This window comes from Fukomys damarensis, unplaced genomic scaffold, assembly GCF_012274545.1.
Source record: "Fukomys damarensis isolate Sample0158 unplaced genomic scaffold, DMR_v1.0_HiC HiC_scaffold_19, whole genome shotgun sequence".
Taxonomy (NCBI): domain Eukaryota; kingdom Metazoa; phylum Chordata; class Mammalia; order Rodentia; family Bathyergidae; genus Fukomys; species Fukomys damarensis.
The window spans coordinates 16,142,700-16,162,672 of record NW_022900931.1 but is presented as its reverse complement, the minus strand read 5'-3'; the positions used below and the strand labels follow the sequence as shown (position 1 = coordinate 16,162,672).

The 19,973-nt window shown below is 40.6% G+C and overlaps 1 protein-coding gene across 1 annotated transcript in view; it reads right to left on the bottom strand.

The window, feature by feature from the left end:
• The window catches only part of Plekha5 (pleckstrin homology domain containing A5), a 211,703-nt gene that overhangs the window by 58,508 nt on the left and 133,222 nt on the right, over positions 1-19,973 (bottom strand). The window contains exons 5-8 of the mRNA XM_010616198.3: positions 17,480-17,552; positions 12,714-12,814; positions 9,779-9,894; positions 4,706-5,173 (exon numbers count right to left, since the gene is read on the bottom strand). Of these exons, the coding sequence (XP_010614500.1) occupies positions 4,706-5,173; positions 9,779-9,894; positions 12,714-12,814; positions 17,480-17,552 (758 nt within the window). The remainder of the gene's footprint in view (positions 1-4,705; positions 5,174-9,778; positions 9,895-12,713; positions 12,815-17,479; positions 17,553-19,973) is intronic.

Sequence of the window (19,973 nt, the reverse complement as noted above, 5' to 3'; positions counted from 1 at the left end):
AAATCAAATGAATAGTGTCAATGGCAGTTACATAAAAGACTGTTCCACAGAATTTAGTGTGGCTTACAAAGAAAGTGTTTATTATATTTTATTTGCACAATAAGAATGTCCAAGAGCGATTCGCCGCCTGCCTCGCAAGCAAGCGCAAGGACTCAAGTCTGATCCTGGGTACCCCTCACCCCTAAACGACTCCCAGAGCTAATCACAAATCTGCATCTACACTCGATTTGCTTTTATGAAAATAAACTGCTAGAACCTCACTTCCATACATCTCAGCATCCCATGCATCTGGGATTGCTGTGTACGGATGGATGTGGGCGTGCTGCGACCGCAGAGTGTGCTGACTGCCCTGTTGTCTGTTCTCTTCCACAAAGCATGGCTGCGTATGGGAGGAAGTGCATCACTGCTGCATCTGTGGCTTGAAGAAACAGTATCTTCCTAACTTTTCCTGACTTGAAAACAAAAGACCCGAAGCTAAAGCTCGAGATCTTCTTAAGACAAAGCACTTGCCATGACAATAGTTCAGACATACAACCACAACCTCAGAATTAAGCAGCTTTTCCATTACAGTGGTTACTATTCCACCTCTTGATGGTATTGATATCTTGAGTGGAGCTTTAAAAATTCTCCATATACATTATACATGTAACACATAATCTCCCTAAAATGCAAACTTTTGGAATTAAATACATAGTCACGTAGTACTAAGCAGAGGACATTATAATTTCCTAAATGAAAGAATAAAATTTCAGTTTAATATTAAAAAAATATTGATTGGTTGAGACAGGACTTTGTTACGCAGTTCAGGTTGGCCTTGAACTCAGTGATCCTTCTTAAAATCACATTTTAAAATATACTCTTGAATTTATCAGAACTATCTCAGTGCTAACTTCATGCTAGGTCAAATATGTTACATTGAAAATATTTTTTTTTTTGTACCGAGGATTGAACTCGGGACCTTGCGCTTGTGAGGCAGGCGGCAGAACCACTGAGCTAAATCCCTGGCCCTGGTAAGATTTTTGTAAGTAAATTAAAAATACCATGAAAAGTTAGCATTTGTTTTTTTCCCCATTATTTTAAAAAACAAGTATAGCTACAATTCAAATTCTAAATTTAAGCAGGCTGTTTATAACTACCCCAGTACAAATCTAAATGAAACAGAGCAGGATTAAATTATAAGTATTCATTATATGCTACTATATCTAGGAACATAATTTTATATTTCAATGAACAAAATCTGAAGGAAAATTGGGGTCCTATGAGTCCTACTTTGCTAATCTCTTCTTTCAATGATTTGGTAACTCTCTCCTATTTAGTATATATTCACAACAGAGATCACTGTGCACACCCAGCTGCATAAGCCTCCTGATAAACATGGTAGTGTTGCTGATTTTATGGGACTGGGGGTGCTGGTGGTAAAAAAGTCAATGTGTAAATTACTAAACCAGGCTTTGAATCAGCTGGGAATGCCTGGCTGGTCATCTGGGGACCAGAACTCTCTTTTCACTGACTCCTTATTTTATACTCAAAGTATTATTTCCAAGCCCTTCAACCATCTCTCTCACACCAAATTCCCTTCAGTGTCATGGTTGTTCTTCAAATATTTCAATGTCTGTACTCAAAAATAAGCTCACTGAAACAGAACAAAATGCCCCTAGACAAGAACCACTGCACAAGCATCTGGTGACGGTGGGGTGATGTAAGAGAGAAAAGTTCCCAATCCTCTTATATAACCCGCATAAAAGGTTTAGTTCTTTCCGGCTTTCTACGATAACACGAAAGCCAGAAATACAAGAAGTCCAGGGCTGGCAGTGCCACGACTCCCAGATTGCAGAGTATGTTAGCAGGGGAAGCCGATTCCATCCAGGAGAGCCTGCCTGAGTACTGCAGCAATATACTCCGGCAGCCTGTGTGTGCTTGGCCATTGATAAATTCAAGAATTACCATAAAACCTTAACATACAAATGGTTCTAAATTCATAAAAGTTAGGGACATACATCATGAATATAAAACACATGAAAAACTGCCTTTAACTAACATGTAAGTTAGGGTTCAGAAAATCTAACCACTCCAAACAGCTGTCAGAGTTCTGATCAATCACGACGTGTGAACCCTGCTGCAGACCTGTGTATTAAACCTGCGCTTTCAGCCCACCGTCCAATCATAAACAGCGGGCTATTTTTCTAGTTAGCTTGGTTAATTAATGACTACCATGTTTAAAAGGTTCTTTCCATGACTAGGTTATCATCCGGTAAATTCATTTTTGTCGTGCGTACGTTTTAGCATTTGGAGACTCGTTTTTTTAAAAAACTAAAACTTTCCCTCAGTGATTTTCCCCCGAAGAAATTCAAATTAAGCAAAGTGTGATTCACTTTTAAGTGAAAGCTTAAGAAGTGAGCACTGTGAGCTCACTCGTCGGGGTTAAGGCCCATTCACCAGCAGCTGCCTGTCACACACCGTGAAAGCCCACCCAGGGATTCCACAGACTCCCCGGCAGAACAATGGTCACTGCAGGCACCATGCACCCTAACAGTGCCTGCTACTCACGCAGAAGCCTTAAAGCTTTGTTCACAGGTGCAGATCTACCACTGGACTAAATACTGACATCTTTTCTACCTGGACTTTAATAAAAGAAAGCCTTTTCCCAAGTGTTTTAAAAAATGAATCATACCATGAATTACAATTATGCGTCTACCATGAAAAAGTATGACTATTTTTTATGGTGAGATTTATTTAACGATACAGATGATATTTTTAAAAGATCCCAAATGCTAGCCATTTCAAAGAGTATCTAACAGTACCTATAGAAACTAGTGTCATTGTGAACCCCAAAACGGAGAAACCCAGATAAAATATCAGTTCATTAAAAACTCAGGACCAGCCACTGGAAGTCACTGTTGTGCATTCAAAAGAAAAGAGTCACAGAAAGGTTAACCATGTTCACCAAGAGACCCAAAACTAACATTTGAATTTAACAAAAACAAAAATCTAATTTCCAAGTACTTGTTGAATTTGTTGCTGCCTCCTTAAATTTAAACTTAAAAAAGTGTCATTTTATTTGAGGAAAAATGATTCTGGGTTGAAGTGAGATTTAACTTGATAGGTAGAGATTTAGCAAATCTTCTGATCTGACTTTTTATTTCCGTGAAAGTGATTACTTTAACAAGTACTTCCAGATACCCTCTCAATTTCTTTTCCAGGTCTATTTCCTGCTTCTTTTCTGCCTAATCAAAGTTTAATTATCGATTTTCTATTTTTGCCACAGCAAAGGGTGCCATTCTTGGTTTTCCCAATCACTGAAACTTAGTTTTGAGCAAGAATTGTTTGCAATCAAGCACAGGGAAGCAATCACCAGTCCTGGCAATTATATCAATGAGCCTGCCTTGAAAGCACAAGGACCTGAGTTCGATCCCTGGTACCACACACACACACACACACACATTATATCAATGATATCCCCTTCCTCTTCAGACTTCACTCAACCTAGCTTCTGAACCTTATCTAATTCATTCTCTAGACTGTGAAGCCATAGTGAGGTTTCCTTTTTTGCAATGGGGGGAGTGAACCCAGGACCTTGGACCTGCCAGGCAAGCTCTCCACTACTGAGCTAAGTCCCTTTCTAAAATCTGCCTGGTCTCCTAGACTCAGTTCTCATCCATTATAACCAAGTGATACTGGATTTCCTTTTTTTTGGTACTGGGGATCGAACTCAGGACCTCCTGCTTGCCAGGCAGGTGCCTTCTGCGGGACTTCTTTTGATTCCTTTTTCTGTTCTGGAGCTTCACATATCTAAGCCAAGATATGCCTGTTACTGTTTGCCTCTCAGCTTGGTACGCAGGGATTGAACTTGGGTCCTTGTGCTTGCAAGGCAGGCAGTGGAACCACTGAGCTAAACCCCTGGCCCCTATCTCTCAGCTTGTATTGTGCTTCCTGCAGAGAGGTTTCCCTGAACTCTGAATCACTAAGATTATGTAGGTTGTTACTAAAATGTATTTTTCTAGTACCCTGGTCTTCTTTCATTGTATCTGTCACACTATACAGCATGATTCAATTGTCCCCTCTACTAGGCAGTTATCTTTGTGACAACCCGGACTGTACTGTCTCATTGTTTTAGTGGACCCAGTAGCACGCATTAGTCTCACACAAATATCTGAAGAGCAAGTGCATTCGTGAGAGAATAAATACTTAGATGAATAAATGTAATAGTGTATTCTGATTTATTGAAAAGCCCAGAATGAGACTGGGAAATAGAGAGCAACTGCCCCGCACTGTCTCCACAGACTTGTCCTGGGAGACCTTTGCATCGTGGGATGCTGCAGAGGCTGCTAACTGAGGACGGCCAGCTTAGGGTGGTAGAGCGGTCAGACACAAATGCTCAGCATCTGCTCAGAGTTCAGAATTCTGGGTGAAGGAGATCGTGGTGGGGCCAAGATGAGTGGGGCGAGAAGACAGGATCACTTCATCCTCCAAAAATGTCACCTCTACCTGCAGTAAGCCCTTCCTAGTTCTGGGTCAGGAAGGTGACTCTGCCCTCAGAAGGGCGAGGTGACGAGAGACAGGGATCAATATATTCTGATAACCATGAGCAAAAGACATAATGAACCAAAAAATCACAATTTAAACCAATACTCTTCATGCGTAGCTCAGAAACCAAGCTCCACCAATACATCGTCAAAGAAACTTGGGGTCGCGACAAGACACTCACCCTCTAGTTTCTTCGTCACGACTTCTCCCCTTCTGGATTTTAATCCACTGTTCCAACTGCTGCATGGAATTCGTCCTCTGTATGACTCGGTCAGCCTCCGGGTGTGAGGGCCCTGTGTTGGGGTGATTTCCACCTCGCAGGTCTGCCATGCTCACGTTGACTGTTCTGTGCTCTGCACTGTTCACGGTGACTGGTCGGTAGGGTGCAACCTGAGCTGGGCACGTCGACCCACCGTCATATTCGGAGGGCACAGAATTCAACTTGACACTATTAATTTTTGTTAAAGGTCTATCGTGACCATCCTTTTGAAATCCGTATTTTTCAGCTTCTAATGCCTTTTTTTCTTCAAGTTTGCTTATTTCCTTGTTTTTTTGGTTGTTTTGGGCCTCTGGTTTAATTAGCACTCTATGGTTGGGAATGTTATTTGTTTCTTTAGTTGATGCACTTTCAGATGTTATCTTGTCCACTCTGAAAACAGAGGAAAATCACAGTAAATCAAAGGAGCACGCATGTTATATCTTGGATTCAATTCAGGATACAAAGCAACTACGCAAATCAGCGAACAAATCCAGACAGAATCACAGAGGACAAGTCTGCCCAAATCCTCAAAACATTTAAACACACCTCCAAAATGCATATACAGAAAGAGGAAGAAGGAAACACGAGCAAAGCCTACTAGAGGGCAAAAGGGACGTGCGCCCCTGCACTGAAACTATCTGGAAGTAAAGCAAATGAAATTTCTCCGTAACAGAAAACCACGACATCTGCCCTTAAAGGCCGGGACTAGTCATTCCCTGAAATAAAGAGCTGCTCGCTGGGGTCAGTGCATCCTGAGACAGGTATGAGCCTGGCGGGAGACACGGCCGCAGGGGGACATTACCGTGCGGTCTCACATGCAGGAAGACCTAAGTATGGCCTCAGAGTTGTGGAGCCAGGTTACATGTGTGTGTTCAGTGTGCAACTCTCTCTCTCTCTGAGAGCTGTGTTTTTGACAAGGCACAGAAACTTACAGTGCCTCCACTTCCCCTTTGTAAGCGGGCACAACCTCAGCACAAGTCAGCAGGGCCTCTGTGAGAACCAGGTGGGTAATCGTTGGCCGGCACAGCCCCTATCAGCACTACTGTCCAGCTCGTCAAGCAGCGGTGGATTAGAATCTGGCATCCCCAGTCCTTGCCCAACCAAACGAAGCGCTGATGAGCAGTCTGTGCGTGGGCCCCTGACAGTTCACTGCTCACGGTGCCTGCCGCTATACCTAGGACTTCAGATGGGAATCAGCTTTCCCAAGCCAGAGCCAATGATCTCAGGCTCTCAGAAGGTCGAGCTGACTGTGTGAACCTGCAGGAACCTGCCAAGCTCTGTCCCTCAGGAGGCTGCTGAGGAGCCGGCTGGCCGGCCCCTCTCAGCACACAGCGGGGCTCCTATCAGTCCCCAAGAGTGGTACGGACACTGACTTTTCCCATACCAACATCCACATACAAACATCTACATTAGCTGTACGGGAAGAAACAGACTTGTCTACAGATGGTTTGGAATATGCTCACTGAAGGACAACGAAAGGTGACTGCTTTCCTCGGAGTGAGGTGATACACTACGTATCTAGCTAGGTCAGATATAAACCTCAGCCTCCAGATCAGAAACATCAGACACCGCACAAGCCTACCAACACGGCATAAAATTCATAGAAAATTAGCGCATCTATCCTTGCTAAATTCTGGGAGCAGGGCAAAGGCTGTTTAACACTGACTATTAAATATTTTTCCTCCTTTCTTTTGGTGGCACTGTGGCTCAAACTCAAGGAGTCCTGAAATATACCCCTCTATCTGAATAGGGATATATTAACATATTATAATAATTAATATAAATATTTCTGTTTACTTACATATTTTTATGAGGCGATCTCCCTAAGTTGTTCACACTGCCCTCACCTTTTAACCCTCCTGCCTTAGCCCTTCCAGTCCCTGGATTACAGGTGCACACCACCGTGTCTGACAAAAAAATGTAAGCCTATTTCTTGCCAGTCTATGTAAAGTTATTATTGTAAATTAGAACTGCAGTGCCTCTTCCCCCTCTTTTTTCTCCCAATAATTGGATGCTGAAGAAATATAATAGAATAAGACACATATGGTGACTTTTTCTTTAAGTGGAATGAAGTTGACTCAGAAACTTTGCTAAGATAACGTATAATGAAAACTCGTGATCCAATTTTAATCAGTGACATTTAAGTTATAACAGCAAGCCCTGAAAATCAGTGCATCCATTATGGAAAACGGTATAAGGTTCCTCAGAAAACCAGACTGTAGATCTAGCAGCTCCACTTTTGGGAACACACCCCGTGGGATTGAAATCTGTATGGTGAAGGCACTTTTGTGTTCACTGCTCACAACAGCCAAAGCATGGAATCCACCTAGGTGTTCAATGGCAGATGAACAGAGCATGGAGCACGAACACAATGGAGGGTTACACTGGCATCTGCAGCAGTTCAGACGGGCTGGAGATGATTGCAAGGGTGAGCTGGATACACCAGACAGCAAAGGCGAACAGCACACGTCTCACTTCTATGTGGAAGCAAAACAGCTGATTGCCAAGAAGTAGAGACCAGAGCCCAGGTTAGCAGAATGCGGGCAGGGGTGGAGGGGATGGAGGAAAGCACACGGACAGCGGGCCCAGGGCGCAGGTGGACACCAGGAATACCCTCTGCTGTTCAGGAGCACAGACAGAACGAGGGCTGCCAAGCGTTAACTGGCTATGCAAAAGACAGAGGACTCTGAATGTTTCTGACACAGAGGAATGATACCCATCTGAGGGGACAGCTATGCCTGGTCTAGTTGGAAATGTCACATTGCGCCCCATAATAATCACCACATGCTGACTAGAAGTAAAATATAGGATGGATGTGTAGCACAATGATAGGTCACATGCCAGCACACACAAAGTCCTGGGCTGGATTCCCATCGCTGGGCGGGGGTAGGGGAACACACACACACACACACACACACACACACACACAAAATGGGCCTGGAGTTGAAAACTATGCATGAGATGTACACAAGAGGACTATACACTATTTCCAAGGTAAAATAGTTTATGAATTTAGAAGAAATGAACCATGTAAAAACTGGAGGTTTTAATCTCTTATGGGATAGGCCCTGATAAATATCTGACATATTCTGGCCCCACTGCAAAGGGAGTCTGTAATTTTTACAGTCAAGCAAACAAAATTATCTTCCTATTTTAAGCAAATGACAGGAACATAACTAGCTGAAAACTGTTAGGGACACAGAGTCAACTAACTTGGAGATTGTCAGAAGTCAAGCCGAAAGATCGTTACCTTTATCCTCCCAAACTATGGACAATTCCAAGTGTTTAGGACAGTAAATTCAATAAAATAAAGTGGAAATAAGTTGAAATTGAAGAATGCATGATAAACTATTGAAGTTACTTGGAAATAAAATATCTAAGTTTCTAGATTGATTACTGTATTCTAAATAATTCTTTAAAACTTTTAAAGTTAAAATTAGCAAAATATTTCAATTAATTCTTTCACGTACACATTTCCTTCTTGCTCATTCAGGCAAGTTTTATACCCAGAACAACTCCAAAAGTAGATTTCCCTCTTGCTGGCTACTGAGTCCGCACGGGGCTGGGGCTGGGGGTGGAGTTGTGCACATCAGCAGCACAGACTCCACGGCTGGAGGTGCACATGGCTTAGACAGCTTGTTAAAAAAATAGGTATCCTGTACCTCCAACCGGGACCCTTTCCTTCTTTTCTTTACTAGTGATTTGTTAATTTGATTTGGATTTTTACAAATACAGCACAAATGCACAGCATCACCTTCAGTTTTTTAGCCATTAAGTCAAGACTATTACAATACACAAGGAACCAGAATGCCTGGGGCCCTGGGTTTGATCTCCAGCACTAGAAGACAGACAGACAGACAGAGACAGAGACACAGAACAGACACACACGGGGAGTTTAAACTTGTAAGTCAGCATCTTCCTCATGTAACATGTGTACTTAATTAATATCACAGACTAGAAATAAAATTTAGTTGTATCACAAATCTTCCTTCAAATTACAGGACTTTCTTTTATAAAAAAGCATGTTGATTCAACCTCTATTATGCAGTTTGAGAGATCTACTCTGACTAGTTTTAATACAATTGATGAATACTAAAATGATTCATATCTTCAAAGCAGGAGAGATAAAATTAACTCTTAGATCAATTTAACAGCGTATGTCAGTATTATCAGTCAGTGCCGGGCCGAGGGCGTGCGCCACCTTGTCTGGCTACTTGTATTATCAAGGAATCTGAGTAATGGAGTTTTAGAGGAAGGTACAATTCATCAGGAAGTAGACATATTAAGACATAATCCAGCCCAGTGTGGTGGCACACGCCTGTAATCCTAGCACTAGGGGAGGCTGAGGCAGGAGGATCTCCATAAGTTTGAGGTCTGCCTGAGCTATATAGTGAGTTCAAGGGCAGCCTGAACTACATAGCAAGACTCTGTCTCAAAAAACAAAACAAAAGACAATCTAAATGCTTACTGACCTATTTTTTCTGGAGCTTTAAAAAAAACTATCAGAATTAACCAGAAAAATTAAAGAAATGAAACTTCTTCAAATTTCTTATTGTAACTAAATGTCAAAACAGTACTAAAAACACAGTTCACATTATGACAATAAATTCTAAGATCTAGTATCTCTGAAAAAAACCACTAGCTTGAAGGATTAAAATCTCTGTAGCTTTAAGATAACAATTAAAAATGTACTCACCGGAAATTAAAGGTAATTCTGAAAAAAGAAAGAACATCCAGTTTGAATGTTAGGATTCTAAATTCACCCAGTACACTCACAGGTGAAAATGGGTAAAGAGGAAAGGTGAAATAAAAATGCGGGTGGTATTCTAAACTAAAAGCGTATTAATTTAATGTAAAACAAATCAATCCCTGCTTTCTGGGAAAGATGATTTCATGTTATGATTATTAAATGGCAGGTGCTATGATAATGACATACTGGAAAGGCACGGGACAGAATGAGCGGAAATCACTGCTACGCTCCCTACAAGCCGTTACCTTCTCACAGGCTCCGTCTGTACGAGGGCAGCATCTAACATGGCTTTCATCCACAACTCCATTTCCTTTCCTGTATCAGTGCAGAAATAATAGGTCCGCATGTTTGGATGGGCTGCCTGATTAAAAACGACACGATCATTTTACCACAAAAATATGGGATTCTGTAAAAGAAAAAGAAAAAAGATAAGTGGTTCCTTACCTACTATCATGTTTCAAACAGAGATTTGTCTTTATATAAAATACAGAACAGACTAAAAATGCAACTATTGATCCTATAAAAGTACAAAATTATTTGCTTCCTTTCAGTCACGTGCACTTTGAAGTTAAAGTGCTTGGGAATGAAAAGACGCCATCAACGCAGTGCTCAGTGTTGTCGGTCCTGCCTGCACACCTCAAGCAACTCTTGGTTCTTGCGATTCACTCTGGAGTGACGTCCCAGAGCACCCAGCGACAAGATTAATCGGAATGCACATTTACAGCCCTTGCCTCTTGTGTTAGCGATTTTATCAGTCCTTAAAAGGTACTGCTGTTAAGGTATTGTGTAGAAACCTGACAGACATCTATACACAAACACATATTTAGCAACGGTTACAAAAACGGATTTCCTATTAGTTTTCCTCTTAAAGTTCCAGAGTTTAAATGAAACATCTTGGCTTGGGTTGAAGACGAAGGAGTATATAACTGAAAAGTAGGTTTTTCTGTATGTTTCTCTTCAGAGAAACACTAGGGAAACAAAGTACAGGGGACGGCGATGAAGAAACTGCTCAGGGTGTGGGTGCCGAGTGCCCTGTCTTCAGTCCTGGGCTGCCACGCATTCAAAGATGGAGAACAGCAGGAGCTATAGCAGAGTAGGAGAGGAACTCGAGGTCATGAGCAAGGAAGTAAGTCTTGATTTCCCATTTTTTTTTGGAGACAGGATCTCAATACATAGCCCAGCTTGGCCTTAAACTCTCAGTGATCTTCCTGCCTCAGCCTCCCATGTGCTGGGATTACAGGTGTGTGCCACCATGGCCAGCCTCTGACTTCCATTTAAAAATGTCTGCGACAATTTCCATTAGTCATTCAAAGATGATAATAATAAAGGTTATTTCAGCCTAGAGTGAGGTAAAAGGAAGAGTACTAAGCAGATAGTCTGCTAAATATAAAAGAGAAGAATGAATCTGAAACCACACAATTTATTCTAAGATCGGACTATCTGCTTTGTGTCAAAAAAGCTTCTCGAAATCTCTTCTGGGCTACAGATATGTTCCATAGACACAATCATTAAAGTAACTGCATAACCAACAAGTTTTATCTGACTATATCAAGACATAACCAAAGGGAAACAAGTCAAAAACAAAACCAACACAGCATCACTGGATGCTCCAAGTGGAGGTTCAGAAAGAGGCACGGAGACCCTATCCTGTCCGCGATCCGTGGAAGGAACAGTGGATGGGGATAAGAAGACGCAGAGCCACCCACCCCAGCCATCTGTCAAGCAGAAATATTTACTTGACCGCGCCTGGCTCACAGTCCCCACCCCCGCCACTCAGAAGCTGCCCATGAAGCTTCTCCTCACCTTCCGGATGAGCAGTCACATCGGCGTCCACAGACCGGGTAATAAAGCAGCTCAGCAGTTTGGAGCAAGCACCGCAGAGAGAGAACATGAAACAGCAATTACTATTCTTGTTACAGATAAAAGCAAGTGAAAAAAATCTAAATCCATGCACAAAGAGTGTTAATATCGCACAGTTTTATGCGTGTACCTTAGAAGTTACCAGTAGTAAACTCTGTTACAGCACCTCAAAATATTTGTCTTTCTAGTTTACTGCTGTTTGACAAAATATACTTTAGTGTGAAGCTCCTCCCCTCAGCCTCAGGTCTTTGCTCGAACATGACCTTTGTAACAAGGCCATCCACACCCCCCAGGTTTTCCTCCTCTTTCGTCTCCATAGCTACTAATGTAATTATTAATTAACAGAATCTTGCAATATGGAGTTCTGAGAATTCTGTAACAGTGAATGAGAATTAAAATCCTTTGCTGTAAACTCTGCCTGAGTTCTTAACAAAGAACTGACTATAACAAAACAAAATCCCTAGGCGTGGTGGTGCACGCCTGCAGTCACAGCCCTCTGGTGGGGTTAAGGCAGGCGGATCTCGAAAAAGGGACAGGGACGCAGTTCAGTGTGACGGCCCTGGGTTCCATCTCCAGAAAACACAAAAATGAAACGAAACGAAACTATAACAAACTCCACAGTGATAAACAGAGGGGACCAAAAAGCCAAAGTGGCCTCCAATTTTATTTTAGCCATGAATACAGGGAATGCTGCAAAAAACGCAGCATGATTTCTGAAAACCAAATTTACCAATTTAGCATAAAAGTGGCCTCTTACTTGATAGCGAGCCACAAATCAGCAATTTCAGAGATATGCAGGTAAGGCTAGTCATGTGAGCAGATTCAGATCTGCTTGGATTTTACAGTGGTGGGGGTAATGCTTTCATTTCAATATTCTCTGAAAAGCATCTGAAGACCACTGCGTACTTTTACTCAACAATGCCTGCAATCATCCTGTAAGTTCATAAATGCACAGCTATTGAGCTGAAAGACACAGTTGTCTTTTCTAACATTACTCCCATCGATGATGGCAAATGAAAGTACGATACCTTGCAAGGAAAGTGCAAAAGTCACGGGACATTTATAGCTACAGTCATCAGTGATTAGCATGTGCTCTGCTTTATCCAGACCCACTGAAAGCACAGACGCAAAGACATCTGGCCCCTGCATGTTCCCAGCATGCACTCTGTAAAGGGACATTCTCCCATAAAAACCAACACATTTAAACCAGAAAGGGGTCACTGACTGAAAATATCTTTGTGTGATCCATCTATGGTACAATCTCTTTTCCAGTCATGTGAATTTCAAACACCGAGTAAAATGGCGAGAGGATTTCTTTACCTTGAAAGCATACTTGCGATTAATATGGTCCTCGGAGGTGAGCAGCGCGATCTGAAAGCTGGGCAAGAGAATGCTCCCCAGGATGCCCTCTTCCTTCTCATCTAGGAGGGGATTCAGCAAACGATTAGAATTTTCATGTTCTCATGAAGCGGAACAGATTTTCTCAGAATCTGTTTGGATCAAATTAAATGGTTCTTCTATACAACTGAACTGTATTTATTGCTAGGTAGGCCTTTTAAAGATTTTTACGTGAAAATATCAAATGGAGATTTCTTTGCTTCCAGTGAGATTCCCTATTCTAAGCAAATAAAATCCTGGAAGGACAATGCCACTTAGACAGAAAGGTCACACCTTCTCTGGTTTATGTGCTGCATTATACAAAGTTCTTTTATATGAGATTGACTGAAAATATATTAGGATATATATAAGTAATGGTGTACAAACTCTAACGTGTAACTTTGTTTTAGAGTCATAAGACAAATTAACAAGGCTGTACTTAAGGCTGATGAACACACCAATGACAAAAACTGTAACAGGAATTGAACTATTTTTAGTATGCTTGCTGGGTTTTAAAAAATTTATCACAAACTTAACAGATTTTATTTATTTCCTCATTTGTAAAATATATGACGAAAATTCCAAAAGGGAAAGAGGTGTATTAAATAGAGGTTATTTCTATAGTTTTTCTCATAACAAAACAAAATTTTGCTTTTACTATATTGTGCTCATTAAAGTACACTTCAGTAACAGAAAAAATAATGAACAAAGTACATATTCATCCTTAATGGCAAAAAAAGTTGGAAAGCAGTTATCAATTATGGAGAATTTAACAATTTGAAAGAATGTCAAATTCTAATTGAGTCCAATTTTGTTTACATGAAAGCTATAATTAGAAACAGCTTAAGAAGTCATCTTTAATAAAAATCATTTTGATCAAATATCTTCTACTATATCCAAAAGGTGCTCAGAATAAGCAGCAGTGTTCCAAGAAGGTGATCTCCTTGGATTACTTGGAATGTTTCACAGTCCGACACTTAACTAGCTGAGATCTTGGGCACAGTATGAATGCTTAGTACACCAGTTTCATCATGTATAAAACTGGTGATAACAGGACTTAAAAGACTTGTAAGGGTTAAATGAGTTAAGAACTCAGGACACAGTTACATGTTAAATGTAGTGGTACCCTGGTTTATGACCTCTTCTCCCCACATCCGTGGTTGCTAACCAAACTGGATGAGAACTGAGTCAAATGTCCCCATTAGGTCAACACTGAATCTAACCACTGAATTTGATTCAGCTCTCGTCCAACTCAGTGACCAGATCATGGAAAGAATCAAGTTCATGAACCAAGAAATGATGCGCCATTATATAAAAAATTAAACACAACTACCAATGTATATAAAATCTTCATCTTCTATCATTGGCCAGCCTAAGAGGTTTTCGTTAGAGTTTTAAACGCTCATCATAACATTATTCTGATAGCGCTATCTTAATCCTATCCTAAGTACTGTCCTACTTTCTACCACCCAAATCCTCACACACTACCAAACAACGTTCATAGTGGAAAAACTTGCCACGGGTTGGGTGAGACCTTCTGGGAATGGGGGTGGGCGAGGTGCTGGGGTCTGAACCCAGGTCTCCGTGCCAGTGCTCTTCTACTGAGACTCAGCATCACCCTGGCTGAGACCATCCTTCTTCCTGCTCTTTCCTGCCACAGCCAAGAACACCACCCCATGGGCCTTGTACATGTGAATCCCTGAGTGTTTGCTAGGAAATGCAACCCAGGACAGGAGCCATAAGAATCTCAACATTTTACTGGGTTCAAGTGACACTTCCGATTCCTTATTTCTACTTCAAAGATGTTTGGACGAAAGATAAAAAACTGCAGCTGGGTAAATATGTTATTACTGATTATCATTTCCAATCTGGAATGCTTAGTTTGTTACCTAGTCTCTTTTCTTCTAGGTGAAGTGTCAGAATGTCTCTTTTCTAAAATATATATATGCCTGACCCTACACATCCGATCCCACTGTTAGTCTTGCATTCAAGAAAGAATTTCATTCCTTACAATGACAAACAAATGCCCTTTGTTACTCTGATCTAACCTTTAACTATGTTTTTCTTTATCCTCTAGGGATTGAACCCAGGACCTCTACACTGTGGTACAACCCCAGCCTCCTTTCACAGGACAAAATCAGCTTTCCCCGGGCATGCCTCCAAACAAACAAACAAACAAACAAACAAACATTTCTGATAGCACACTTTGCATGTCAGGCACCTTGGGAGAAAGAGAAGAAATGAATGGCTGTTGTCCTGAGCATACAAGAAGAGAATACCTAGGATGCGAGGGCAAAAACTTGTGATTAACAGGATTGGGCCTGATGCTAAAATGCCTGCTTCAGATCCCTGCTCTGCTGCTTGTCCAAGGCCCGAGCCACGCTACCTGACCTCTGCCGTCAGTTCTGTCTGCGCACCACGAACGTGCTGTGCTGTGACACCAAACAGACCACCTGTTACTGTGGTCAGCGTGGTGCCCGACACAGGAAGTGTGCTGAAAATGCAAGCTGGTGTGACCGTCTCAAAAAGGCCCAGCAGCTTTTCCCTAGATTCTGGTATCTGCTGCTGAGGCGGTCTTAATGTCACTCCGGCATTTTGGGGGGCTAAGGAGCAGACCTGTGAGTTGGAGCCCAGTCGGGAGCACAGTGGACCCTGTCTCCAAACAAACAAACAAACAAACAAGAAAAGAAACTGAAAATTTAAAGATGTTTATCATGCTTTTAATGAACTAAACAGGAGATGTGAGTTAAGTAATACTTTTCCTTTCTATATTTTTTCCTTTGTATACTCCTCCTAACTGGGAAACTAAGATTAATAAATCCTAGGCTACATAGCAAGTTCAAGGACAGCCTCAGCTATGCAGCGATATTCTGTCTCAAAACAAAAACAAAACAAAATTCGTATTATGAATTTAAAAAATCAGAAAGAGCAAACATTTTCTTGTTTGATTTATTTATTTATTTATTTTTGAGACAGGGTCTCGCTATGTAGTTGAGACTGACCTGAACTCACTGTGTAGTCCAGGCTGGTCTTGAACTTGCAGTGGTCCTCCTGCCTCAGCCACCCGTGTGCTGGGATTACAGGCGTACAGCACCACCATGCCCCAGCCACATTTTCTTGTTTTAAACTGTGTCTATAAATGTGCTGATGAAGAGGAAAGTACAATTACAGGCTCAGGGATAATGCCTGAGCGACAACTCCTGACTTTCTCAAAGATTGGGAAAACTTTTAGGGAAAATTATAGAGTAAATCTGGCATTCAACTAAAGATAATACCACATTTGATGCCTGACCAACATCTCTATGACAAATACAATTTTATAGGTTTGGTTTATTCTGACTCCGCAGTACTTCTAAACCATAGTTTGCTGGAGAGTAAAATAATAGGAATAATTCCAGCATTTCCAAATTGTACAGGGCAACGTTTTACATTACTTCTATAGATGACCACAGAATTTTGCCACGCATCTTTTGTATAACTGAAAACTAAATTTTAGTATGGTCTGCAAACATGTACTAATAAAAACAGAAACTCAAAAATTAAATTTTAAAATTGTTCATTGGTTTCAAATCCTGTTATATTTTGTGATTCATATTTTTAAAAGTCATAAATTATTGATTATGAGTTGACAATCTAATTCTTTAGTGACAGTTTCCAACCAGATTGTTTTTTAAAATTAATTAATTAATTAATTTAGAGACAGAGTCTCACTATGTAGTTGAGGCTGACCTGGAACTCACTATGTAGCCCAGGCTGGTCTCAAACTCGAAGCAATCCTCCTGCCTCAGCCTCCTGAGTGCTGGGATTACAGGAGTGTGCCACCAGGCCCAGCCCAACCAGATTTTAAAGGAGGCAAGGAGAGATGGCTCAGATTCATGGTTCCATGTCCCAGCCAGAGCAGATTTTGATGAGCCGCTGCCTAGGATTTCGCTAGCAGATGCCCACTTGTGTTAACTGAGAAATCTTTGTCACACAGTCTTTTCTGGACTTTCATTTAAAATGGTGTTAATCAGTCTAGCGCAGTGGCACGGGCCTGCACTCTGGGAGGCAGAGATACTTGAGCCCAGGAGTGGCACCTTAGTGAGACCCCATCTCTTAAAGGCATTTCTGCTATCCGTGCAGGAGACTGAAGACTATTCTTCCATGCCCAAGAAGATACCTGCACCCTCCTCCTGCCAACATTAACAGTGTGGTGGGCGTCTCTCAAACGACTTTCTCCATGTTTCAGGGAGAAGGTCATCAATAGTCATACAGAAAGAAAGTTTAAAATAAATGTAATTTAAAAAATGTAAATTTTGTTATTTATGTTTTACTCATTCCTGATACTCTCACTCATTTGCTGGGGAGCAGAACTGGGTGTTCAGCGGAGCCACAGCTACACATGACAAAGCTGACAGCCAAAAAGAACCTCATCAAACTAAGGCTCATATACGTTGGCCACTGCATTCAAAGACAGAATAATAGAGTGAAGATTCGTATGTTCTACATGCAAAACAAACCAGTGTACAGGAACTAGACCAAATCCCAGACTAATTTGTCTAATTTCATACCTCAATAACTTGGAATCATAGGTCAAAGAAGAATCAGAGGTCTTGGCATTATTTGTTAATAAAACAGCATAAGCGGGTAAGTTTTTCTTTAAACCAGTATACAATACGTGCCATATGCTGTGATTACAAAATAATGCAGAGAGTTTCCGGTATACTCACCTCTATAATAGAAGAGGCAAAGGTCAGAAAGCACGAACCAGCGTTTCTTCCACAGTTTCATGCCAGTGCTGTCCTGTGTTCATAGTTAAAGATATTTCTCATTTCAGATGATTAAAACCCATTTTCATGTAAAGCAAGCTTTTAAAACAAGATGTCTTTGTATGTGTATAACATAGCCTACCTAAAAGGTCAATCCAAATTTTAGGCTACAAAGTTTCAGTTAGAAAGAAGAAATAAAATTCTGGTGTTCTGCTGCAAAGGACAAGGGACTACGAATACTAACACACGGTATACTTCCAAAAAGCTAGAAGAAAAAGCTCTGAGTGTTTTCACTGCAGAGAAATGATACAGCATTTGAAGAGATAGCTGTTTCCCATTCTGAACATCACACAATGTTTGCATGTGTAGAAATGTTATACGGCACCCATAAATATATGTAATTTTTAATGTGTCGATCGAAGACAATTTAGCGGCAGTTTCTAAGGCCACGCATTGAAATGCTCCCAGGAAGACTGATTATGAAGGGCAATAATGTCATGTAAAAGGAATATGCTGAAGAGGGCTGACTGTGCTTCATGTTTGTGAGCGATCTGGAGTTTATCCCCTATACACACAGGCCTGCCAGGATGGCAGCACTGGAGCCAGCAGCAGCCTGAGCAAGCTGGGAAGCTGGACTTTACAAATATGTTTGTCTCCAGCAAGACCCAAAATGAACTGAAAGGATTCCAAAGGTATGATGGTTTAAAATGACCACGCAAAAAGAAACCCAAGTGCACAAACTCATTTCATAAACACTTTTTCCTTTTGTCTACAGTTTGGGTAGGTCTTGCTCAGGCTGCAGAAAACACTGCTTATTTGGTGGTGAGTTCTAAGTAATTTAGTTCATAAAAGTATGAAGCTTAAAATTAGAATTTTAACACAAATTACTTTCCTCCATGCAGTAAGGCAAAACCACAAGAGAAAATTAAACAGACACTCCAACATGTAAAATTGAGGCCAGTTTGGATGAGCACTGATTAATATTTCTTAATTTATTTCTAGTTGTGATAATCACCTACTGTGGCTTTAGGACATCTGAAATTAATGTGGGTAAAAACAATCCCTGAATGTAAAAGATCTGTCCTTAAAATTATAGCTTCCTTGGTCCAGAAGGAAGGGACTAAAACAAAACAAAATGGAATGAAATGATATATGGTGTTTTTAGTTCCTCTGAGTTATAATTACATATTTAAAAAATAATATGTAAGTTATAAAATAAACCCTTAAGCTAGAGAGACTAGTTCACAACACATAATACTATATTAGCCAAGGGTTCAAGAATGGGCCTGGACTATATATATATATATATATTCAAAACCCTGTCTCAAAAAACCAAACCCTCTCCCTCCTTAAAAAAAAAGAAAAGAAAAAGAAAAAAGAAAAACATCAATTAAAAAGAAGAATTGCTTTTATTTTATTTTGTTTTTTCCAGTACCAGGGATCGAACTCAGGACACCAGGCATTTGTGAGGCAGGTGCAGTGCTACTGAGCTACATCCCTGGCTCTAAGAACTGCTTTTAAAAAGGAGCCGTCACAGTTAATTAAACTCAGAATTATACTTAACTATATGAACATTTTCGATTACTAAAAGACTAGTTAAAAATGACTGTACAGATTCTTCTCATAAACTAAACTTGCAAAAATCTTTTAGCTTGGGTAAATTAAAACAGTTAAAATAGAACAATAATTTTAAAATAAAAATCTGTCCAAGGTACAAATCCAATCCACTAAGTGAGAAACTGTTAAAATTAATTTACTTTGGGAATTCTCTGGATTTTAAGACGGTCTTCTTCGAATACATTAGTTTAGCAGACACCCCACCTCCAGGTGAAACAATCTTTAATAAATATTCTATAGCAAATTCATTGAGTTTCATTGAATTAAAATAATTAGGTCAGTTGAAAGCAATCAGCAGTATTTAACAGACTAGACTGGCATGATCAATGCATTTATCTCTATTTCTAGATTACATTTGGTACCTGCACATTTTTATGGGCTGCAGTGTGACATCCCAATACATGTATGCAGCGAACATGAGCGCAGCAGAGTAACTGGTGCATCTATTGCTTCAGACGTGTACCACTTAGTAAGCTAATGTTTACCTGCTTTGCGTTATCTGTAGACATGTACAGTCCGAGAGAACAAAGACTAGGCCTTGAATGTTAAGCATATCTCAGTTACATGGCAGTCGCTTATCTGATACCCAGCTTTAAACGGGAAAGTAAACAATCTCAAAGCAATGAAAAGGATGCCAAAGTCCAAGGGGATAAGGTAATGTACATGCATGTCCACTAATTCCAAAACTAACGGCAAGCTTCCAAAAGAGCAGTTATCAAGCTTCCCAGATAGTAAAATACAAACCCTAGCTATCAAGGTGTCTGACAGTGAACCATGTTTGAGCAAATGAGAAAAAAAAAAAAAAAAAAAAAAAAAAAAAAAAAAAAAAAAAAAAAAA